This window comes from Ursus maritimus, unplaced genomic scaffold (assembly GCF_017311325.1).
Source record: "Ursus maritimus isolate PB19 unplaced genomic scaffold, ASM1731132v1 scaffold_21, whole genome shotgun sequence".
In the NCBI taxonomy this organism is placed as follows: domain Eukaryota; kingdom Metazoa; phylum Chordata; class Mammalia; order Carnivora; family Ursidae; genus Ursus; species Ursus maritimus.
In genome coordinates this window covers 38,427,019-38,452,752 of record NW_024424564.1, presented here as the reverse complement: position 1 = coordinate 38,452,752, position 25,734 = coordinate 38,427,019, and the positions used below count along the sequence as shown (strand labels likewise).

The window sequence follows — 25,734 nt, the reverse complement described above, 5'->3', positions numbered from 1 at the left end:
TTTTCTTCATCTTGTGAATACTGCTTTGACAGGGCTTATGATAAGCATGATTTTCCAGATAAGGAAACTTAGAAGAAGAACTATTTGCCCAAAGTGTTCCAGCTGGTAACTGGAAGACAGGTCTTTGGTCTCAAACACCCATTTTTAGTACTTTCCATACCATATTTTTCAGTGTTTTCATGGACACTTTTTGAACTGTATTCTACCACCTCTAAGGATCTTTGTGTGGCGTCTGTGTCTATTAAGCCAAATATTGAGCTCCTGAAGGATGGGGCATTGTCTTATTCATTTTGGGATCTCAGAGACCTAATAGTGCCTGGCACTTGGTAGTGCTCATTAAGAGGAATTGGATCTACAGGATGCCTGCTGACATCCGTGAGTAATGAAAGTTTTCCAAAATTGAATTCTGACCTTTGAGTATCATTGAAAATATCACCTCCCCTGACTTACCTATCTTCCACCAGATATTATATGCTTCTACGTAGAATATAGATGGCTTATGGTAGTCCAAGCCTGGACTGGGAGAGTTCATGCTGGCCTCTTTCTTGGAGGTTTCACAGGAAAACGTTTTAACCAAGAGCACTTCATCTTGTAGGAAACAAGCTATATTGAAGACAACTCCAATCACAGTGGAGCCATATCATTGATCTTCTCCCTCAAAGAAGAAGTCGGTGCCCTGGCCAAGGTCTTGCGCTTATTTGAGGTAAGTATTCGTTTCTGCCTTGGCTAATGCATAGCAGACTTCTGGGTTATTTTCTAATTGAACGCAGTGAAAAGAACATGGGATCTGGAACCGGAAGACCTGATTTTCAGCTCAGGCGCTGACATTAACCAACTGTGTGACTTCAGTGCAGTCTTCCATTGTATCTGGAGTGCTGTTTCTCCATTCATAATCAGAATCGTTGAGAGTCACTGGTGGCACGCAAAGGAAGCTGGCGCTGGTTATAGACTTCTCTTATCAAGCTCTTCTTGAATTAATTCCTATCTTCTCTGTGTTCCCAAAGCACTTTGCTTTTAACTGCAGCACTTATCTGCCTTGTTACATATCTACATTTTCTGTCTGGGCCTGTTTCTTCAGGCAGGGAAACTCGGCGGAGTCATCTTTATATCCTCTACAGACCAATTTTATACATATTTTATGTTCAATTAATAATGAAATTCAATTTAAATAAAAGCAAAACAAATTAGGCTTTATTTTTTAATTTTTTTTTGTCCTGGATTTTAAGAAGGAATATTTTTGAACCAATTAATGTTTACCCCAAGTTCTTTAATAAAATTATATCTCGTGGGGCCTCTTGATAGTGCAGTCGGTTAAGTGTCCAACTCTTGGTTTCAGCTGGGGTCCTGATCTCAGGGTCCTGAGATGGAGCCCCATGTTGGGCTCAGTGCAGAGTCCACTTGGGTTTTTCTTTCCGTCTCTCTGAGCTCCCCCCCACCCCGACTGCTCTAGCACACATGCTCTCTCTCTCTCAGATAAATAAATAAGTCTTTAAAAAAATTACATGTGGTGACTGAATACATAAATCAAAGGAGAAGAGACCCATGTCCCATGCAGAAGAATTCCAAATAATCTAAGTAGATATTCTGTATTCAGAGAAGAGCCTCATTCCCCACTCTTCAAGTGTGGGTGGCATAGTGTGACTTTTTTCCAAACAGGACAGGACAGAAAGGGGGTGGAGAACCTAACAAACACTAGCTCACCCAGGCGATGAAGGCAGTATCAACAGTGATGACTCATGTAGGAGGATGAACCCTTGATATGACTTGATGACAATGGTCCTTTACCTCTGTGGTCTTCCTCCCCTGAAACCATAATCCCAGTGTAGCTATGAGAAAACATCAGACAGGTCTCAGTTAAGGAACATTATACAAAATACCTGACCTATATTCCTCAAAACTATCAAAGGCATCAATAAACAAGAAGTGTCTGAGGAATTGTCACAGTCAAGAGAGGAGCCTAAAGGGATATAACATCTAAATGTAATGTGGGTCTGGAATGGGAGCCTAGTGCAGAAAAAGGACATTAGATATAAATAAAAAAATTCAAATACATTATGGTCTTTAGTTTATGAAAATGCGTCAATGTTAGTGCATTAATTGTAACACATATTCCATACTAACGTAAGATGCTAGTAATCGAGGAAACTGGGTGCAGAGTATATGGAAATTTTTCATATTATCTTCTCAATTTTTCTATAAATCTAAAATTTATCTAAAAAATAAAGTCTATTTTTAAAAACGTTGAACTTGGCTATCCAAAGGAGGTGGGGGTGGGGTGGGGAGTTGAATGTCTGCCTGAATGAGAGCAAACAATGAGCACAGAGAAGACAGACAGAGTACTTTCTGAATGACAAACTGTTCAGGAGGCAGAATGTATCTGCAAAATGCTCCTATGCAACATTTTAGCCTTTGTATTACACAGTTAATCAGCATTTTCCCCTTGAGAGGTCAGGCCTTAATCAGTTAATAAATTAAATAATTGTAAATTAACAGGATGTTTTCAACCTAATAAATAAACCACAAGTAACTAAATTACCAGGACTAGATAAAATGCACGCAGAGGCAGTGTGTGTGTGTGTGTGTGTGTGTGTGTGTGTGTGTGCGTGTTTACTCTGAGTGAACTTTTTAAAGCATTATTCAAAAGTCAACTGCCATGGTCAGTAAGTGGCGTTATTATACACATTCACAGAGGAGGCAACAGAGGTCACTGTATTGGGATTGGTGAAGGGTTTTTGTTAGTTTGTGTGTTGCATTTTTTCCAAATATATTTCAGAAGTTGCTCTAGACATTGTATAGACCAGCATCCCTTCGACCCTTCTTAATAGACTGGCAAAATTCAGAGTTAAGTTAGATTCATTCAAGGTGTTGAAGGAAGATCGACATTGGAATTCTAGTGTCTGTGGAACCACCGTACATGATAAGCCAGGCACAGAGGATCCTTGATTTGGTCCCCATTCAACTTGGTGGAGGAGGCATTACTATTGGGCATGAAGGAAGTGCGGTTCAGAGAGGCCGAGTCATTTGTTCAAGTCACACAGCTAATGTATGCTGATGATGGGATCCCGGATTTCCAAGCCATGAGCTCTCTCTGGCACCCCACACCTCGGCCAAATACACTTGTCTCTGCACATCCCAGTACTTCCGGAGATTTTTAAAAATGCAAATATCATGGCTCCATCCTCCTATTCTTCGAGGGAAAGGAATCTGTCACCAGGTATTCCTTCTTTCTTTCAAAGTGAAACGTGTATCAAAGTGCAAGAAAAATAACTATCCATATTCCCTCAACCACATCAGCCACGTTTTGACAAGTTCACTTTCATTTTTTTCATGTATGATTATGGTTTCAAAAATTACAAATTAACATTCTGTTTCTTAAAAAAGAAATACAGCATTAAAGATGCCACTGTAGTCCTTTCTGTAGTCCTTTCCCCTCAGTCCTGTCATGCTGCAAACTTCCCGGCCAAGGCAGTATTATTGTGAGTTTAGTATATTTCTTTCTATATGTCAGTCCTTTAAAAAATGATTTTGATATTGACAAGGACTGGGCTGTGCACGCTGTTCTGCAGTCTCTTTGGGTCAGTTCAGTAGAGCCGTCAAGAGCATGGACTCTGGAGATAAAGCTGTGTCTTTGGAAAAATCACTTGACTTCTCTGCTTCAGTTCCTCATAATAATAATAGCATCTGTTTCAGAGGGTGGTTCTGAGGATTAAATGACTTAATGCAGGTAAAACCCTCAGAGTAGTTATACATGACGTGTTCAGGAAGAATTGCTATGTATTTTTTTTTTCTGAATTCAGTGCTTGGAGATATATATGTGTATAAGTAGATATAGATACACACAGATCAAGTTAATAACTTCTGAAGAGTAGTTCTTAATATGCATGTACCATATTTTATTTATTCATCTCCTTATTTTGAGCATCCATGGTGTTTCCTATTTTCTGAAGTCACAGACAATTCTGCAGTGCTTTATTCTTTCTTCTTCTGTTTTTTTTTTTTTTTTTGGTATGCAATGTGCAAATATTTCTCTAGGGTAGATACCTAGAATTTCAATTGCTGGTCCTAGGGCATGGACATTTTTAATTTTATTTAATTTTATTTTATTTGAGAGAGAGAGTGTGTGTGGGGGTGGGAGGGGGGCAGAGGGAGAGAGAGAATCCCAAGCAGGTTCCATGCTCAGTGCGGAGCCTGACATGGGGTCGATCCCATGACCCTGAGATCATGACTTGAGTTGAAATCAAGAGTCAGATGCCTAACCAACTGAGCCACCCAGGCATTCCAACATTTTTAGTTTTAAAAGAAACTAAGCTGTTCTCCAAATGTCCTGTAACAATTTATGCTACCATTAGTTTACTGTGGGAACACTGATTTCTCTATATTTTTAAGGTTATTTGCTTATTGCTTTTTCATCTTGGACAATAGAATGGGCGCAATGTGGTAATTTATTGTTTTAATTTTCATTTCCCTGATTATGAGCGAGATGATAGGGTGTCTTTTCATATTACATGACCTTAGATTTTATTCTTTTGTAAATTGGGACTTGTCCATTCAGATTTAAATTTTTTTCAGCTGCAATTTTATCTTGTTCTTACTGATTTCTTGACATTTTTTGTAATCTGAATACCATTGTGTGGATGACAAATATTTCCTTCCCGTCTCTTTATTTTGCTTGGATTTATGGTATCATTTGTCATACTGAGCTTTTAAATTCTAGTGTAATTTATATTTTCAGTCACTTCCTTTATGGGTTTTAGATTTTTGTTTGTTTTTTTGTTCTTGAATTTTTCTTAAATTTCACTAGTGACTCAATCAGGAATGAGTTTCACTGCTCTAAGCTATTGCCAGGGAAGGAGTTCTCGCTGTCAGCAGGGCTATACCCACTACATTCCATGAAATAAATAATATTTAATATTCAGAATATTTTAATGTTTTCTATAAATTAAATCGTTTGTTACTTAGTGGTGATAGGTGATATCATACCCATTTTAGAGATGAGGAAGCTGAAGGTCAGGGAGCTCCGTGGTTTGTTTAGGTAAACATTCAGTGTGGTAGAACCTCAGAAATTGACCTAGGGTCTGTGGTTCTAAACACCCAGGCTTATCATTTTTATCAGAGAAAATCAATTGTTTACGAGAAAGCAAAACAATATAACCATTATTTTGCATATCTTCTTTTCAAGAGAATGCCTTTGACCTGGGAATGCCAGAACAAAGAATTGAAAACCAAGAGAAAAATGGCTGGGCTTTAGTGCTCTTTCTAAATCTCAGGATCTGTGTCCTTGGGGAAGCCACTTTATCCCATCACCCCTCTGATACTACTACGGGGGTGCATTAGGGAGCTTTCTGGGGTTAAGATTTTATGAGGATTCAAAGGATCCCTTATCAAGAGTGCGTATCTTTGGTCCCAAATATCATAGTAGCTCCATGTTGTGATATACGGAGTATTAGGAGCATAGATTTTGTACTGTGGGGTTTGAATCCTGGATCTCATGGACTTCGGCAGATCCTTTAACACATATGCCTGTGTGTATTCATCTGAAGAGTGGGGCTAATGATCCCTACCTCCAGGGAGCCGTGAGGATTTACATGCTGCATAAAATGTGTGATATGCCTCTGAGCCTACGAAAGGTGCTCATACCATGTCTCTTCCTTGATCCCTTCCACATGTGCTCTATGAGCCCTATGAGAAATCCTGGAAAAATTATGAAGATGAGGAGGATGTTAGAAGACTAGAGAAAATCCAAAGCCTTGAGTTTTAATTTTTCTTTCCAAAAGAAGGTAAAAAAAAGTCTAGAATGAATTACTGAATATCGTTTGTGAGCATTCACAGGCAAATGGCAATGACCGAGAGTCAGGGCAGGGCCGTTAGAGAAAAGCAGAGTAGTTTAGTAGAGCGGAGAGATTGTGGTGGCCATCGTGTGTCTGTGTATTTATATCTCTCATGATATCTGTGTAAATGAGGCAGAAGAGTGAGCATTAGATGGAAATGGAGACAAAACCCCAAAATTTTGTGGTTGTCACTAAACTTCTGGACCATATAAAATGAAGACAAAGGTAATAAAAGGCAAAAACCAATGAAAGAATCTAAACTACACTTTATGCAGTGTTTCCTAAACAATATTCTGTTGAATTCTATACATTAGTAAGTATTTTATTAAAAGAATGATCGAAGGGTGAATATGTCTGGAGAATTCTCCATCTAGATCTTGGAAAGCCGTTGTACACATATACATATGTATTGCAGGCCCCAGGAAGCCCTGCAGAGAGGATATTTATCCAATGTTATGTTACTTGGTATTTCCCAAATATGTTTGGCCAGAGGGTCTTGTTCAAGGAAGGCCTATTAATATTTTGCTGTTTTAGAGTTATGAGCTCCAGACCATCCGTTATAAACTAGGTTTGGGGTCCCAACAAGTAGAACAGCATGGGGTTAAGAGTATACTGTCTAGAGCCAAACTGTTTGAGTTCAACACCCCATTGCCCTCTGTACGAGCTGGATGGGCTTGCAGAAGTTATATAAGCTCTTAGTGGCTTAGTTTTCTTATTTTAAAATAAAGGTAACAATAAACCTATATTGTAGGGCTGCTGTGAAAATTAAATGAATTAACACATGTAAAATATTTGTAAGAATATCTGGCACATGGTAAGAGTTGAATAAATGTTTAGTCTTGGGACGCCAAGTCTTGGGTGGCTCAGTCAGTTAAGCGTCTGCCTTCGGCTCAGGTCGTGATCTCAGGGTCCTGGGATCAGCCCCGCATCGGGCTCCCTGCTCCGAGTGGAGCCTACTTCTCCTGCTCCCTCTGCCTGCCACTCTGCTCCTTCCCCCTACTTGTGCTCTCTCTCTCTATCTAATAAACAAATAAATAAATTTTTTAAAAAAATAGATGTTTATTCTCATTTTTAGGCACCACAGTTTTAGAGGGTCATAGAACTTCAAGGACTTTTAAATTCCTGGCAATTTGAAAAAGAGTTTAAGGATTAGGATTGTTTGTCTTGAAGAGGGAAGATGGCGCAAGGAAATGTTTGAAGAGCTATTATGGGAGAAAAATGCTACTTAATTTCTATTACTTCAGAGGTAAAAGAGCAAGGTGTAGAAATTACAAGGAGCATATTTCAAATCACTTAAAGGCAATATCTGTACTGTAGAAGGGTGCTAAATGGCACTGAGTTCAGGTATTACTACTGTGAAACGGCCAGCAAAAGGCCGGGCAGAATCAAAACCAAAATGACGGTATAAATAAACTTACCTTTCCTGAATAGAGACAAAGGGTACAAATCTATCCAGCTCCCCCAAGATTGACAATAGGGGGAGAACACTCCATAGGGGAGAATCACCTGTACTCTAGGAATCCCTCACTGCAGTCATATGTTTAATGAGCAAGACCATCCTTTGACGGCTTGCGGCATAGCAGAGAGGCAACAGGGACATTCAACTAAAGCTTAATACATGCTCAGAGTCATAACCCAAACACTGCAGTTGTAGGAACCTAGACCCTCTGGCCCCCCTGCCTGACTCCATATGGTGACAGCTTTCTTAGCCCCTAGCCACCAGGAGCACATACAGACATCCTAGCTCCCCAAACAAAAAGTGAGGTGTACAGAGTGAGGGCAGATTTCTCCCAGGTCAGGCTTCATTCCCTGCCTGAGAGCCCATCTTTTCCTGAGATGATTAGCACCCAAGTCACCGTCCCATTAAGGGACGATGTTGCCTGCCGATGGACTTGCGGCCTTGTCAACCTCAGCCAGTAACTACATCAAAATGTAGCACAATCCGTTCGGCATTTACAGGAGAAATACAGAAGTACTGTGTTTGCCTGTGTTGGCTAAGTGGTGAGACGGCGGTGCAGATGTTTTAGTGGCTTGGGGTCAAACAATTAGGAATACACCCAGACCTCTACCTGCTGGTCTGCCGACATCCCACTGTCCTCGGTTGTTCTAATGTTCAATTCTGCATGCTTTTATTTAAACATTGTCTGTAGCTCTCGATATTTTCAGCCTCTACTAGCTCATGTCCTGCGCCTTCTTAGAAAAATAGTCTCCCGAGAATCTTTGCTGCAAGTGGCTTAGTAATGGCTGTAAAATTAGAGGCTGGCTCCCTGGGGAGGTTGCAAAGAAGAGGTCTCCCTCCCTCTGCTAGCATTCCACTAATCGCCTTACTGTAGATTCTCTAGGGAAGGGAACAAACAAATACATGGACATACAGAGCGCTGAAGTTCATGGGTATGCTCAGTTAGCATCCTTTAATTGACGGGGACACAGAGGTTCTGACTACGCAAGCTGCCTAAGGCTAGACAATTAGAGCCAAAACCGCTTCAGAATTCACCCTCCATGTTCACAGTGGACAGGGTTTTTGGAAACAAATGGAAAAGGCCTAGTCAATATTTGTTGTATTCACTTCCTGTGCTCTGCCTGTGCCTGGATGACCCATGCCTTTTCCCCACTGGATATTTGGTGAGCTCATCCTCTCTCATTTGTGCATTCAATTAATACTGTTTGAGTATCTACTGTTATCAGACCCTATAAAGGTGCTGGGGAGACTGGAGTGAGTCAGTCATTCTCTGCCCCTACAGAAATGAGAGAAGCTTGGGGTTCCATGAGGCAGAGTTGGCCAGGGAAGGTTTCTTGCAGGTGTAATGTTTAAGCTGAAACCTGAGGGGGGGGGCAGGAGAGAAGAAGGGGGAACTTAATTCCAGAACAAAGAAATGCATAACTTGAAGGGAGAAAATAAACAAGGGCTCAGGTCACAGAATCCTCACAGCCTTTCCATCTGCCAACCCCAGCATTCCTGGGGACAGAGGCTGGGTGGCAGGGGGTGGGGCAGTCTAGGAAGATATGCCATGTTTACTATCTAAAGTTTGGACTGTAAGGTCCCACCTGTGACCCCTGGGCCTGGAGAGCAGGACGGGGTCTAGAATGAATCACGAGGGTTGCCTTTACCCCTCTGGCCGTAGGTCCGGAGCAGTCGCAAGCGGTACAAGTGTTTATGGGAACATTGCTTCTTTAATCAAAATAAGAAGAGCTTTGAGCTCCACTGGAGGGAAAAAAAAGTTCTTACAACCCAGATGACTTTTGAAGTTTTCTTTAAGGCCGCCAATATAGATTATGATACAAAGAACACCCATGCAACTCACTCCCTGCTTAAGAAATGAAACATTGCATGAGTGACCCAAGTCCCTGGAGACCCTTCCCCATGGGCTTGCTTCCTCCTCAGATGTAGCTATTAATCTGAATTCGATATTACTCCCACCTATCATGTTAGCCTTTGCTATATTCAGCTACCCAGTGGTTTGTATGGCCTCGTTTTGCAAGCTTTGACTCTTCGTAAAACTGGAACCTTATTGCAAAGCGTCCTTCTGCAGTGTTCTTTCTTGGTGACAGAGCGGTGAACGTTGCTTTGGAGAGCTGTTCATAGTGTGGCAGGTCATCCATTCTCCCCTCTGTACATTCCTGGTGAGGCTGTACTCGCTCCTCTCCTACTGGGGGACATGTAGGTGGCTTTCATCGTTTACCCATACGGATGGTGCTGCATGAAACTTTCTGTGAGGCCAGGTGACTGTGTGTTGACTGGAAGAACTCAGATTGAAAACTGGCACTGTTTTTAGCTGCTAAACCGTTTAGAGCAGGACGCATATGAGAAATAGCAACACAGTGCTTACTTTTCGAACTTTTATGATGAAGTTCGATTTCACATGGTGAAAATTTAGAGTGCCATGACCCCATTAACGGCACATGAGTTGTGATTGTTCTTCGGTAGCTCTGGACTGAAACAGGGCGTTTTTCATCTTATGACCCTGCTGGCAAGAAAAGGTGTACAAAGAGGAACACAGGGACAAAAAGGCTCTTTTCCCTAAAGCTTCAAAAAAGAGCCTGGATTAAGCTGCTACCCCAGTTCTCCCCAGAAATGGGTCTCCTCTGAGTTGGATGCAACCCCAATCCAATGCAAGGGAGGGTGGAGAAGAAATACTCTAACAAAGAGGAAGAAGACGGAGGGAAGCAAAGACCCAGAGATTACAATAGAGATTCTTCCAGAGGAAGCAAGAGTGTGTCCCAAAAGATGGTCTCCAGGTATGTGAATCCTGCTGACAGTCCAGCTTGAACCTGACCAAGAACTCTCCTCCAGAGCAGGGTGGGGAATGATCTGGAATCCATTCTAGAATTTAATTGTGCTGCCCATACTTTCCTGAATGTTTTTGGTTTCCTGTTCATCCCAGTGGGCTTAGTTTCCAGATTTTTTGTCAACCAGAGTCCTTCCTGGTCCTCTCCCAAGAGATCAGTAAAATAGATAAGAACCCCTGTTTGTGTCTCCATGAGACCTCTTCTCGAATCCTTGTAATTGTTGTTTCTTACCCCAAATATTGTAGGGATCTCCAGACTGCTTCTGCCCTTGGCCCACTATAGTCTATTCTTGAAACAGCTGTTGGAATGCTCCTTTTAAAACATGAGTCCAAAAATGTATCATCTCTGCCTCATTACCTTCTATAGCTTCTTATTTATTTTCACTCTGAGTGAAAAACAAAGTTCAGATAACGGCTGATGGGTCATGGTCAGTTACTACTCTGCCTCCTGTCCTGATACCCTCCCTCTTGCTCATTCTGCTGCAGACACTCTGGCCTGCTTGGTGTTCCGCAGTCATCTTGCGTACTATCTTACCCCAGGACCCTTGCACTTGCTGTTCCCTCACTGCTTGCTCTCTCATTGACTTCAGGTCTGTGCTTAAATGTCACCTATTTATTTTTTGAGCCTTTCTTGACCACACCATATAAAATAGCACCTTCATGGCACCCCCGGAATATCCAATTCCTCTTTCCTGCTCTATTTTTCTCCCATTCCATCTAAAGACTGTATATTCTTCTTATTTTTCATAGTTACTATTTGTTTCCTGCTTCCAGAATGTGAGCTCCAGAAGAGCAGGGATTTTCCCCACTCTGTTCTCTGTTGTGTCCCAGCACCTGGGACAGTGTTTGGCACATGGAAGGAGCTTGATCGAATCAGTTATTGAAAGCTCCTGTTTACTTGAGACCAGTGATTTGGGACATGCTCTGTGAATGTCTTTGATTTGCCCCCAGATACCTCTGGGATAGGCCAGAACATAACTTCATTTAAGTTTAACATGAAGTGGTCCAAAAGGCTCTCCTTTTCCAGGCTTGTCCTGTCTGAAAATATCTTTAGACTTTCCTTCTCCTTTTTGAAGCATGCTTTCAGGAAAGAAGCTGAGAATAACTTAGGGTAAAGCAAATAATAAAGGGTAAAATAACTCATAAAACATAAGGCATTTTGCCTCCCAGGGAAATGTATATCTATACCAAGCTGAGAGCTGCAAAGTATAATAAGCCCTTACTGGGTATCCATCAATGAAGCCAAAATGGTGTGAAGAGCTTTTTCCGTTTTTCTTACTGAGCTACCAAGTGATACTATTGTCTTTATTTCAAACATAAACAAATAAAAATTCAACTAATGTATACAAAGGTGGTAGCAGCAGACCAGAAGTTGAACTCAGATGAGTTTCCAAAGCCCACCCTTTCTCCACTATACCATTCTCCTTTTCTTGAGGAATGAGATGGAAGAAGAAAGAATGGACCCTAAGCTTGAAAAGATTCAGAAGGGCAAATCTGTTTTTCACCATTGTGAATTCTATGTATCTGTAGTTTTAGTCACTAGTGACCAAGACCCTTTTAGAAAGATTTTCCTCCAGGATGGGAACGGGAAGGGATTTCTGGCCAATCCTTATTAAAAGAGGCTGTTCATTTCAGTTTATTTTTCTCTGAGTCCCCACACTCTCCGCTCAAGAGTCCTCATTAAATAAGGTGTTACACTGTTATCTTTTATGCATAGATTCACCACTGGACAAATCATGAAATTGTCTTCGAAATGTTTAGCTCTAAACCTTTCTTGCCTCCACCCAGATATCCGTGTGGAGTAACAGAAAGAGTTCTTTCTTTGTCCCTCACCCAAAGATGTAGTGAGTGTATGTGGGTCAATTTGTAAACCTACAGAGAACCCTTGCTTAAAAATAAAAATTCATTTACTAAGAGGTAACTATGATTATAGTCAAGTTTGGAGGTTCGTTCCTGAAGTCTCTCTTAGCAACCAAAATCATTGGTTTCTAAGGATCCACACTGATAAGCTGGAAAAACTCCCAATAAGGAAATTGCACACCAAACTTGAGAGTTAATTATTGACAAATTGATTCAAATGGGAAAGAAATAGTTTGGAGAGTTTGGTGGAGTGTTCTTAGCCAAAAACTTCACTCACAGTTAAAAGATACACTTTTCTTTTCATTATATGCATAATATTGTAAGACTTTTGGCAAATAAATAGAAGTTGTACATAATCTCATAATAATTCATTCTGATGCATTTCATTCTAGTCTTTTTCTTTTTTTTGTTTTTTTTTTTTGTTTTTTTGGCCTGGGCATAATTATTTAAAACATGTTTTAATTATCACATACTTCTATGGATCATAAGTATTTTCCCAAGTGGTTGTCATTGTAACCATTTAAGAATTAAAGTTAATTTTTCATTGAAAAAGTAATATGTGTTGTTTTTAGAAAAGTTGAACTATGATAAAAAAATAGAAAGAAGGAAACAAAATCATCTGTAGGCCCATCGCGTACAGACCACTACTGTCAACATATTTTAGAGTGATTACTGACACTGGCTCATGCATGTTGTTATTATTTGTTTTTTTGTTTTTTTGTTTGTTTTAAGATTTTATTTATTGGGACACCTGGGTGCCTCAGTCAGTTAAGCGTCTGCCTTCGGCTCAGGTCCTGGGATCGAGTCCCACATGGGGCTCCCTGCTCAGCAGGGAGCCTGCTTCTCCCTCTGCCTGCCACTCCCGCTGCTTGTGCTCTCTCTCTCTCTTTCTGACAAATAAATAAATAAAATCTTTAAAAAAAAGTTTTTATTTATTTATTTGAGAGAGAGAGAGAGAGAGAGAGAGTAAGCGAGAGAGAGCATGAGTGGGGTGGGGGGAGGGTTGAGGGCCAGAGGGAGGTTTTTTTTTTTAATGGAAGTATAATTGACATACACTATTCTATCAGTTTCAAATGTACATCATACTGATTTGATATTTTTATACATTACAAAACGATTCCCAGCCTGAGTCTAGTTACCGTCTGTCACCACACAGAGTTATTACAACAGTACTCACTAATTCCCTATGCTCTACATTACATGCCCATGACTTATTTTTTTTGTAACTGGAACCTTCCACCTGTTGATCCCCTTCACTTATTTTTCCTGCCCCCCAACTCCTGCCCCCTCTGGTAACCAACATTTTGTATCATGTTGATTGATTTGTGAATGTTACTTTCTTTTCAAAGGTGGCATAATCTCCACTGAGTGATTCCACTATAATTTTCCTAATCATTCCCCTGTTGTGGGAGTTTAATTAGTGTATGAATTTTTGTGAATTTTTTCCCCTAAAGTTAGATCTCCAGACTTAGAAAAACTGAGTCATGGGGCATCTGTTGTTTTAGGGCTATTCCTGAAGTGAGAGCCTTCTCTCTGGAAGTGCTTTGGTGAAGGGTGGAGCGTGGGTGTTGAACACCGCAGCCTATAGTCTGTCTTCCAGCCCTTTCTCCACCTCCCACCTTTGCCACCCCTTCCATCACCTGCCCCACTGTTGCCAATAAACATGCCGGACGTGTGTCCACTCTTGGTTCCTGGCTCTGCTGTATTTTCTGCTCTACCCAAAGCAGAAACTGGTTATCTCTTCCTTTCAACTTTCAACTTAGGTAAATAGTAGGTGGGGCCTCTCTTTGTTTCTGAGCCAAGAAGGATGACATTGCTCTTTGCTTTGTTTAGGAAGTTACCTCTGTTTGTCTGGGAAGCTTCAGAGCAACCGCTATCTCTCTGGTCTTCCCTCCTCCATGCACACACACTCTCTCTCTAGCTGGGACCCTCACCTTGGGCTCCCTGGCCATCCCTGCCAAGCCTGACTTCTCTGCAGCCGGTGCCCATAAGCAATGGCTCTACCATGTGCCCTCGGGGGTTAGGAGGAAGAAAACGCAGGAAGAGTACCTGTGTGGAGTCACTTATTATTGTGCTTGCCAGGCCCAGAAGTTTTCATTTTTTGTGCTTTGCACACCAGTCGTAATAATAATAAAAGTTGATGTTTGCAGAATTCTCATGGTATCGCAGGAAAGATAGTGTGGTCAGAACACCGATGACTCTCCGGCCACTTTTGGCAAAGCATCATCATCTCTGATTTTATATTTTACAACTCCCTTAACCTACTCAAAGGCTTGTTGGGAAGGTCCCAGAACCTAATTCTAAACTGTGAAATGATGATCAAAACAAAAAGTGTCATCATTGTAATTATCCATGTTTTCTCTTCAACAATCAAAGAGAAAGATATACTTCCTGGGGCACCTGGGTGGCTCAGTTGGTTAAGCGTCCTACTCTTGATCAGGTCATGATGTCAGGGTTGTGAGATTGAGTCCCACATCAGGCTCCATGCTGAGTGTGGAGCCTGCTTGGGATTCTCTCTCTCCCTTTCCCTCTGCCTCCCTCCCCCCCAAAAAAGATATATTTCCTAAACTACAAGATTGATGGATTTCATTTTCTGGAATTATAGAATCAGTCAAGTTAGATTTTTTTCAGTGTACATTTTGTCCATTTAAATGTTTGGGGTAACCCTTATTTATTTATTTGTTCTAAGAAAGTATAGAATATATTCCTTGGTTTTCTTCACAAAGAACAGTTCTGTCAATAAAATCAGACTTTCTGAATAAGAAACAGATGACTACCATGCATTCAAATTTGAGGATCAATTTACACATATGACTTTTTCTTTTCATGACAAAACTGATGATAGCTAAAACATCACCAGCCAAAGACACGGGAGTTGAGTAGCTATAGTGATTATTAATTTTTTGGCATTTAATAAAACCCACATATACACGAACCTTCCCTTCGCAATGAGACCTCATGTGTTCGCCCTATTTAGTACTACAATTTGTCCTCACTTTCCCCAGGAAAATACATAAATCAGTTATCTTTTGTGTTTGTCATTTGTCTAATCTTACAACCCATATGAAAACTTTGATTTGAACCCAATAAGCCTGATTCCCAGGGACCCTATTTAAGGGGACAAGGTTGTTTCTGTATTATTAATTTACTGAGATATTATTATTGGGATTCCAGGGGATTTCATCTGAGAACGGAGGTTTCCCTATGTAAACATTTTTGCCAACTGCTGCCCTACACATTTGAACCAAACCAAAATCTTAGGTCTGTAACTCTAGGTCTTTAGTGGATTTCCATGTGATAAAATTCTGTAGCATTTGCACTATTTCCTTCACCTTTTGTTACTTGATTTTGCACAGAGAAGTCAATAACTTTTGTTACATTAAGGAGTTTCTTCTACTCTTATATATTAAAAAAAGTCCCGTTCCTCCTCTTTCTGCATTTTATTGTGTTGCATGTTTTGCTCTGGTTGTGTGTGTGTGTGTGTGTGTGTTTTAAAGTGGGCCCCACACTCCATGCCCAGTGTGGGGCTTGAACTCATGACCCTGAGATCAAGACATGAGCTGAGATGAAGAGTTGGATGCTTAACCAACTGAGCCACCCAGGCGCCCCTCTAGTTTTGTGTGTTTCGTCTGTGTTAATTCCGGTGACTGTCTCCTTCACATTCCCACTTCTCTCTTCTAGGAGAATGATATAAACCTGACCCATATTGAATCCAGACCTTCACGCTTAAAGAAAGACGAGTATGAATTTTTTACCTATCTGGATAAACGTAGCATGCCTGTCCTGGCAAACATCATCAAGATCTTGCGGTATGAGATCGGTGCCACTGTCCATGAGCTTTCCCGGGATAAGATGAAAGACACAGGTAAGAAACAGAGGGATTTTGCAACAAAAGCAACTTGAATTCTCTTCAAAAACTACTGGCAAAAATGGTGTCTATCCTGGTAGACCACTGTGGGGGACTAAGCTGGAGGGGGTATGCTAGGGACCTAGAGGAGTGCCTAGCACATTTTAGACATTTAATAAATGTGCTTTTTTCACTTCCTCGAGATAGCTATTTCTTATATTAGTAATATTCTTTTTCTTTTTTTTTCGTTTTTTTTTTTTAAAGATTTTCTTTATTTATTCATCCAACAGAAATAGAGACAGCCAGCGAGAGAGGGAACACAAGCAGGGGGAGTGGGAGAGGAAGAAGCAGGCTCATAGCGGAGGACCCTGATGCGGGGCTCGATCCCATAACGCCAGGATCACGCCCCGAGCCGAAGGCAGACACTTAACCGCTGTGCCACCCAGGCGCCCCAGTAATTTTCTTTTTCTTGCTGCAATTTTATATATCCTAAATTTCAGCAATCATGAATAAAGCTATTATGAACATTCATGCGCAGGTTTTTGTATGGACATGAGTTTTTAACTCATTTGGGTAAATACTTAGGAGTGTGATTGCTGAGTTGAACTGCTTTTTTTTTTTCCCCTAAATCAAAACACTTTTTTCTACTGTAAAATCAAAAGGTTGTCTTTATTTTATTTTTTATTTTTGCCAGAGCAGTGAAGACATTGGGTCAAGAGGGTTTCAAGCTCTGTAGCTGAAAATAACATTTTAATTAGCAGAGATGCCTTAAAATGAGAGAAGACTGACCTCTTTGCACAGGCCACTGAAACATTTTCTAAAAGATACCTGCAAGGTCTTCCTAGGAGATCTCTCTTCTTTTCCTGCCCTCGTCCTCCTGTAGCTCTTACCAGACAAGGAAGTTTATTCCCAGATTCTGCACCCGCAGAGAGTAGAAAGCCAAGCCCATGGGCTCAGGTCACTGAGAGGCAGGCACTTGGAATTCCTCCTTAGATCAACCCTATTTGCCTTCCTTCCCTTCCACCTCCCGAGCTGCTTTGCTGATGAACGCCTTCTCTTGCTTTTCCGGCCACCTGCTCCCGACAGGAGCTGCAGGCCCTCAGGACAAAGGGCCTGCCGGATCCTGGGGCAAACTCTGCCTCTGCTTGGAGCAGGGGGAGGCTGGACCAGCTGGGGTCCTGGGGTAGGAAATCAAAGCAATTGACAAGCAGGCAGGCAGCTCCTTGGGGAGCCAGGGAAGATGTATGTAGATCAACTGAAGGGCGGGCAGCCTGAACTGAAGGCTCAGAAAGAAGGTTCTTAATGGAAACTTGCAAGAATAGTTAGGAGTCCAGACTCCAGAACCAGGGCACGCTACACCTGGTGTGACTTTGGGCAAATGACTGACCTTCACAATCTCCTACTGTATCAAATGGGAGTAACAAGAGTCTGCCTCGTAGGATTAATGAAATAATACCAGTGGAGCATTGAGAACCGTGCAGATGATGTTTAAGGGCTTAATAGATGCTCTCTATTCTTACCATTACCATCATTGTTATTATAAATCATGACCCCAGCACAGGAGCCATGAAAAGCCAGCCTGTACACAACACATTTTTCAGAGATTCTGAGAACCGGCAAATGACCTCAGAGGTCGTGCAGCCTAAGAGACTCCTTAATTTTTCATTGTAAAAAAACAGAGGCCATGACTTGCCTTAAGGCACAGAATGAATTCTGCGTGGTTGTGTGTAAGCCTGTGTCAAGCACTACTCTGCACCAGGCATCGTGATATGAGCTGGGGCGGAGGTGGGGGAAGGGCTCAACACTACGCATTCTGAAGGTGCTCACAGGCCGACAAGGGTGACAAGACACCCAGGTGACTACAGTCGAGGGACAGGTGTTGTGATGAGGGCGAGGTAACGGAATCTGGCAGGGTGTTGACATTTGAAACTGAGTTGACGTTTGACCTAGTGAAGACAACCCTGGTAGGACTAACCTTGAAAACAACATGTGTCTCATTTTATTTATTCATGTGGTTGTTCATCCCAGGCCCTACAGGCCACCCTACCTGACGCTGTTTCCTGACCCCAGTGTCCATGGAACCGAACGGTTGCTCAGGGTGCTAACGGTGCTCAAACAGCACAGTCTAGCCTCTGCAGAGAGGGGCGGCTCTTTGGGTTTCTTCGTGTTGTGAACTGGAGTCTGGGCCCAGAGACAGATCTTTCTAGGGAAAACAACTGTGCCTTTGCAGAGTGGGAGAATGATTAGAGGAAGAAAAGCATCATGGTAGATCTGAACCTTTGATTCTTTCACTCGACAAAAATGCCCTTTCTTCTGAGGGGCTCAGATCTCAGGAGCGAGTCTGACAGCAGGTTGAAGTGGGAGATCTGAACCCCTCGAATCAATTAGGCTAAACCACTTTCCACTCTTATTTTTAAACCATTCAAAAGGCCATGTGGGTGATAGAAAATGAAAGTTTTCAGTTTCTTAATTGCTAAAGTTCCCCACCCAAAACAGCTTAAGGGAAGGTTAATTATGGTGACATGTTAAAGAAATCCCAACCTTCTAAAATGCCTCCTGGAGAAGCTGATGTGACTTTAATAGGATTTTAATCCAGAGAGTCTTTTGAATACTTGAGGTCTATTCTCTTGCTACCCTCTCTCCTGATGACCTCAAATCCTCCTTCAACCCAACATGAAAGAGCATTAATATCTTCCATCGGTCCATCTACTAATCCTTTTACCTTTCCCTTTGAGTCTTCTGCATGACATTATGTTTAGAGGGGGATGGAAAATTCCTACGTGGAGGCAGACTGCAGCCAGGAGGAGCAGACAGACAGAATGTCTTGGCTAGATGGAGGTACGGGATTATCACCTTTTGAGAAATTTATCCGATTGGAGTTATTTTCCAAGAGCAGATGGACATCTGGTGGATTTTGTTCAAGCTGTGGTAATTATAAGAGTCCTGTGGTGGACGCAGAGGGAGTCCACACTGCCAGTACGACTGTATTTTCTGTGGGGAGGGGAGGGCTATTTATGTATTTACTTATCTCTGTATCTGTCTATCTGTCCGTCTGTGTCTATCTGTTTGGCCTGGGGGCACTTACAATTTTGTCTTTTTTATTTGGATCGATTCCTGAAGCAGTGATTTAAGGGGAAGAGTTATTGTGAGAAGACCAGTGTAGTGTCATGACGCTCATTCCCTCCCCCTTACACACCTCTCCCCACTCCCAGCCCTGTCTTCCGGCCCCCTTGCTGCTTCAGTAGTGCTGTCCTGACGCAGGGCCCAGATAGGCTGAGGTTTCAGATCAGTTGTGGGGGGAGGAAGGCTAGAATTCCTTGGAAGAGTCTGGAAAGCCTATGGGATTGTAGGCAAGATGGTACCTATGTGTGTGCCTGCATGTTTAAAGAGTGATTTTCAAAGGGCTCATGGTTTCCAAGGAGTTGAGGACCCTTAGAGAGAAGATGCTTCTGGCTGTAGGGGGCTCCAGAAGGCTGGGGGTTCCCCATTCCCAGGGCCTGTGCCTGCCTCTCTTCTCTCCCTTCCTCTGCTCTTCCGTTCTGTGCTGCCATCTTCCCTTTTCCTCTTCTCAGTTCCAAACCTTCTTCCTGTGCATTTCACTTTGCCCCAAGGGCACTTCTCAGGGCTGATGGTGCTTGTTTGTGGCCCTGGGTCTGCAGGAGACCAAGGATCTGCATGTTCGCAAAAACACACGGGATTGATAGCCTTTTTCAGTCCACCTGGGGGCTTGCTGGGTGCGTTGATGTTGTCCTAAGTCATGACAGCTGGGGATGAGACTTTTGTTTCAGCAGAATGCCTCATTGATACAAGCAGACCTGCAGCTAAGAGGATAAGCCAAAGCAGGGGGTGTGTACCAAGCCCGGAGCTGGAAGCAGGGCTGGAAGCGGAGCTGGTGTTGTGGGTATGGGGCTCGCTCCCTTGCAGTCTGTTAGAGGCAGCTCTATTCACTGACGGGGGAAGATGCAATGCAAATGTGATTTCTAGACCCCAGTCCATTTGCCAGGTCACTGGGTTTCAAGTTAAGGACAATCATAAATTTGTAAGCAGACTCTGTTTCTAAGAGGGATGATGTGAGGGGTGCTGGGAATGACCTGTCATTTCCAAATACCACTTCCTGTGCATGTGATTTCAATGCCGTATCCACTTGGCTGGGTTATATCGGAAATAGCACTGGTCTAAGAGATAGAAGGCCAGCTTCCCATGCAGGTTACCTTACTTCTTCCTCCCTCCCTCTCTTCTCGCTTCCTTCTTCCTCCTCTCTTCTCCTCTTCCTTACCTTCCTGACAACACCCACGACCCAAACCAGTATCCTCTTTTTTGTTTTCATTGTCTTTGGAATTTTTGTGGCATTTAACCATGATACCCCTGGAATTCTCTCTTTCCTTAGTATTTTATAAATTATGTGGCTCTAACTTATTACAATCCTGACTCTTAGGGTTTCTTTCTTTTCCTTTTACTACTCCTTCTCAAAGACCACAGTTAGCTTTGTCACCTTCTTTTCTTTTGTCCACATTTATGCCCTAATTCAGTTAATCATTCATTTGTGCAACTTACATTCACCGAACGCCCATTCAGGGGCAGCTGTGGGATAGGGACGCAGTAGGGAGAAAGACACGCATGGCGCCTAGACTCATGTGTCTTATAATCTAGCAGGTGGTTCCCACAGGGCATGATACCTGCAGGGATAGGGAAGTGTGGTTTGTACCAGGAGCACTTAGGAGGTACACTGAAGCCAGTCTTGGGCATGAGAGGGAGGAGGGGGAGCAGGGTCAGGGAGGGACCCCTGGAGGGAGACAGACATAATAGGCAAGAGGCTTTCGATGTATTCTGTTTGTCTCAAGGTAGATTGGCCATAACTCCCATTGTATGTGGCAGGTACTCAGACTGAGTGCAATGTAAGCTTTCAGAAACCAGAACTCGGTATCTGGGGATACAGCAGCCAACCTGCCAGTAGATCTGTTTATACGCTATATGGCATCTTCAAAGGGTATTGGGAGGATAGTTCCAGTTTAGGAGGGTGATTGGAATACAGGATGCTGCGGGTCATTCTTTTACTTATTCATGATTTCACACATATCCATCATTGATTTATTCCGACACATTTTCACCTCTTCACTTTATGCTAAGGCCCTTTCATTCGTCTGGTTTTCATTCTTATTTTAACATGTGGATGGAGAGATCAAATGCTTTGCCTGTCACGTCACTGGTAAAAGTGAGCCCCGAGCCCACCACTCTTCTGCTCCGTCCAGGAGGGGGAAGAAATCAGTCTGGCACCAACAGCCAGCATTTGGTGCACCCGGTCTTGCTAAGACCTTCCCGAGGGATTAGCGCACCAATGCTTCTCCGTGAGGCTGGAGGCCATGCCTCAGAGGAGACATCCAGGAGCCTGGAAAGAGGGGGTGAGAACACCCTTCTATTTTGGGCCCAGGAAAGGAGATTTATTGCCCTCCGTGAGACAGGCTGGAGGCAGAAGTCTGGGGCAAGGCCGGGTGCCTCGCTGGCTAGACCCTGGGGCTGGTGGATGTCTGGTGGAGGGAAGGGGTTCATGGGACTCAGCCTGCACCTTAAACTGCTGTAAATTTAATAGCCCTTCTCTGACCCATTGGCCAGGAAGCAGGCTCCCACCAGGCCTGTGGGGGCCTCTTGCTCGGGAGCACTCCTGAGCCAGCCGCCCCTTGGCGTCCGGGCTGAGCAGTTGACCCCGATTTAATGAGACCACGACGTGGGTGTCCAGGGCTGGCTCTCCGGCAGGCTGCTTCCCTTGGAGCCAAATCAATATTTATTAATGATCTGCCCCCCTCCAGTGCCTCTGGCCTCACAGAGGGCCTCTGTTGCACCAGCCTGCCCAAGTCATTCATTAACGCTGAGCCCAGCGGCCCGTGAGGCGGTCGAGGGGCCCACAGAGGCCAGCCCACCGCGGAGATATTTGCAAAGGTCATTAATGAGCTAATCTGATTTAACTTTTCAAGATGAAGGCCTGGGTCGCTGGGGTCAGTCTCTATTCCCAGCACTGTGCTGGGGTGGGGGAGAGGCCCACCATCGCCACTAAAGAAGAGAAAGGAAATGTGAAGGTGTCTCTGAGCAGCTGAGAACTTCAGTGTAAAAAGTTACTACCCCTAAATCCGGGATGGCTTGGGATGGGAGATGGGGAGTACCCGGGTCAGTCCTAGAGACTTTCTCCAGGTGCTCTAGAGTCCTGCTTTAGTTCTTCACCTCCTTTCTGTCTCCAGGTGGGAAATCAGGAAGCTAAAATCAACCCCCCACCGCCCCGCACCTTCTTCGAAGCCCACCCGGCAGAGCAGTTCTTCAGGGTCCTCATTCTGCAGTGAGCTCAGTGTTCTTGTACAAGTCCCCGCCCCTCTTCGAGCCTTGGTTTGCTCATCAGAAGAGCAGAAATAATGTCAAGCCCCTAGCATTGCTTTGAGAATGAAAACAATGGAAGTAATGCACTTAGCACAGTATCTGGTGCAACCTAAGCTCTCAAAAAATTAACTTCAAAGGAAAAAAGGCAGCTATAACTTTCGGCTGGGAAAACCGGACGATCCCAGGTTCACAGGTGTGAACTCTGACCTGCCACCAGTGACCTCTGTGACTGTACTCAACCAGAGAAGTGTCTCTGGGTTTTCTCTGTGAGGTTCAAGTGTGAGGATGGCGGATGGACCCACTGTGGGTATGTCGATTCTCACCCCAACCAAGGAAGCAAGCCAGAGACTGGCTGCCTCACGCATTTCACAGCGGAGAAGCCAGAGTCTCAGGGATCAAGTCGCTTGCTCAGAATCACAGGGTTTGTGAGTGGGAGAGAGGAAACGTGGGCTTCAGGCCCAGGTGTGCCCACCTTTTGCACGGGGTAAGGTGCAGGCTTTCCAACTGCGCCTGCAAACAGTCCACCTTCCCTGGAGCCTCTCGGACTCGCCAGCTCTCGGGCCAGGTGAGGGTCTTCAGCTGCAGACCAAGCAGGGCCCCTGCTCCATCAAGGGTGAGGCGACAAGAATGACTGGAGTCGGGGGCTCCTGGGTGGCTCCGTCAGTTAAGCGACTGCCTGCGGCTCAGGTCATGATCCCAGGGTGCTGGGATTGAGCTCTGTATTCGGCTCCCAGCTCTGGGGCGGGAGGAGGGGGGTGCTCTTCTCCCTCTGCTGCTCCCCCTGCTTGTGCTTTCTCTCTCTCTCTCTGTGTCAAGTAAATAAATAAAATCTTTTTAAAAAGGGGGAAAAAAGAATGACTGGAGTCTACCAACTGTAGGCTTCCACTGTTCTCTGAAAACTAGCCATTTGTCCGTCCTTGTGGGGTTCCAGCCTTCTTCTCCCTTTCACACCAGTCTTCCCTTCTGTCTCCTGCCCTGGGGACTTCAAGCTCCGGCCTCACACAGGAGGTTAGTGGTCTTACAGGTACGTAGAAACAAACACGGATATGTAGCTATAGGGACACACCGTGGCTTGGCCTCTCTGAGCTCTGAGACATGCACCTCCCCGCATACATGAGTGTGTGTGATGTGTGTATATAAATATATGTGTAGAACTGAAAGAAAGAAATACGAAAGACTGTAAAACAAAGTGCAGGCTTCATCCAGGAAGGTAAAGGTTTGGTCCTGTGTTGTCTGGGGTCCTCTGTAGTCTCCTTCCCTGTAGCACCTGGGTCTTCACACTGCTCGCGTCACGGCCTTGTTGAGAAGTGAGCCATGTCGGGACCTTGCTTCCCCCATTCCCGACAGCCAGAACTTGCCTCTTTGGGGTCACATTTCCTTAAGCCTCGTCCTGCTCTCCACGGCGATGGCTGCTGAACTCGTCTCAGTCGTGGGCCTGGCCTGAGTCTCCCTCTACCCCAGACGATACACAGGCTTTACACCTCAGAGGAGGTCTGGGGGGGCGGGGGACGGGTGAATAGATCCAAAGGTAGGGCTGGGCTGCTGCCTGGATAAAGAGGGTACCAGGCCTATCGTCCCTTGTCACTTGGCCTTCTAGAGTGATAATAATGATAATAATGGAACCAAATTCTTATAAGGCACTTGCCATGTGCCACGCGTGGTTCTAAGCACTATTCATACATTAGCTCATTTAATGCTCATATGCTCTGAGGTATATTATTATAGTCATTTTACCAATGGGACCCTGGAGGATAAAGAGGTTAAGTAATTTGCCCGAAGTCCCAAAGTTACCAAGTAGCAGAGGCAAGATGTGGACCCAGGCGGTTCGGCTCAGAAGTCTGTAGGACTAGCACCAAGCTTTGCCGCTTCTCCAACCTGGCTGTGTTCTGGGCCTTTTCTGGGTGGTGACAAGGCTCCGAAACTACCGGACATCCCTGGACAGGGGTGAGCGCCCCACAGCCTTGCAGTGCTGCCTGGGGGTCCCTCACAGTCTCTGTGACAAGGGTTTGGGGTTTGGGGGGCTGCTCCCCTCTTTGTCTCCTCTTTGCCAAGACTTGAATCCTTTGAGGTTTTACAGTCTTCTCACGTTCTTTGATTTTTTTTCCTTTTCCACCTAGAGGTCTGAACTAAGCTAATTGGCCCAACTAGTTCTCCCTTTGGAGGAGCTAAAAAACAAAACAAAACAAAACAAAAAAACACCCAGAGCTGACAATATGCTGGTTCTGCTGCCCTCTGGTGTTCGGCAGGGAGATGGCCACGCACACAGCTCTGAGTCCAGGTGGGGCAAAAGGCTTGCGTCTGTGGAGTAGAACCTTGATCCTCTGGCGAGAGGAGAAAGGGGAATGGGAGGCGCAGTGCATTGTGGGTGCCGAACAAATACAGGGCTATATTTCCAGAAGCAAGCAAGATGGACATACTAATTGAACTAGAAGTATATTTTCATGTCCCCTCTGGCCAGAGGCTCTTCACAGCATTCCGGTAGGGCTCGAAATACAAAACCCAAAAGGGATTACAGCAACAAGTGAATCCAATACCCCACGTTGTATAGAAGGGGGAAACTGAGGCCCAAGATTAGAAAGCCTGTTAGTATCAGAGCTTGACTGCGAATGGGCTTCTGACTCCAGTCTCCTTTCTCTCCTCTTCCTCTTCCTCTCCCTCCTTCCCTTCCTCTTCCTCCTCCTTTTTCTCTTCCTCATCCTTCCTCATCCTCCTCCTCTTCTTCCTCTTCCTTCTTTTTCTTCCCTTTATCACCATCATTAAATTCTTCGTCACCCTCATGGTTAATACAGAAAAGTGCTTACTGAAGACCACTCACTGTGCTAAGATGTGTCACCTTTGCTATAGTATTTAATTCATGCAAAAATGAAGTAATAGGGAAAGGTGATTCTAATCCGTATTGTGGATAAAACAATAAGCCTCTGAGAGATAAAATACCTGCTCAATTACACAACAAAATAAGTAGCGGACTTCCCAGTCTCACCTGAAGACTTTCTACTCTGCTCTCTAAGCTAAGAGCAGAGTTAACAAAAATTCCCAGGAGCTTGCCGGTGAACAATAATAGTATTTACTATGTGCCAGTACTGTTCTCAGTGAACACACATATTAACTCGTTTAATCTCATATTGTTCCAATCAGGTAGGATCATATAGTGCTATTATTATCCCCGTTTTTACAGTTAGGGAGACTGAGGCACAAAGAGGTTTCATAATTTGTTCTGGGTGCCACGGATGGTAAGTTCAGAGATAGCATTGCAGCCGAAGGTGGCCGGCTCTGTTGTGCTGGGTCTTGATGACCGCCAGACTGACTCTCCCTGAGACAAACAGGGAGCCAGCTCTGGACGGAGGACGGACCCTGGCTATCCCAGGTCCCTTTGACCCAAGGCAAGGCCGTGTCAGGTGCAGAGACCCTCCCTCTGGGGTCTGGACACAGGATGATGTATGAATTCGTATCCCCCTCCCTCTCCATCTCCTTACACCACGTTCTTCTTCAAGAACGTCCTGGCATTGTTACCTATTTAAATGTATCTATTGTTTCTTTCTTGCCACCCACC

General features: G+C 44.0%; 1 protein-coding gene across 2 annotated transcripts in view; it reads left to right on the top strand.

Moving 5' to 3' along the window:
* PAH (phenylalanine hydroxylase) overlaps positions 1-25,734 on the top strand; it is a 67,207-nt gene that overhangs the window by 5,537 nt on the left and 35,936 nt on the right. For both annotated transcript variants that reach the window (XM_008705691.2, XM_008705690.2), the window contains exons 2-3: positions 596-703; positions 15,656-15,839. In XM_008705691.2, coding sequence (XP_008703913.1) covers positions 596-703; positions 15,656-15,839 — 292 coding nt within the window. The remainder of the gene's footprint in view (positions 1-595; positions 704-15,655; positions 15,840-25,734) is intronic.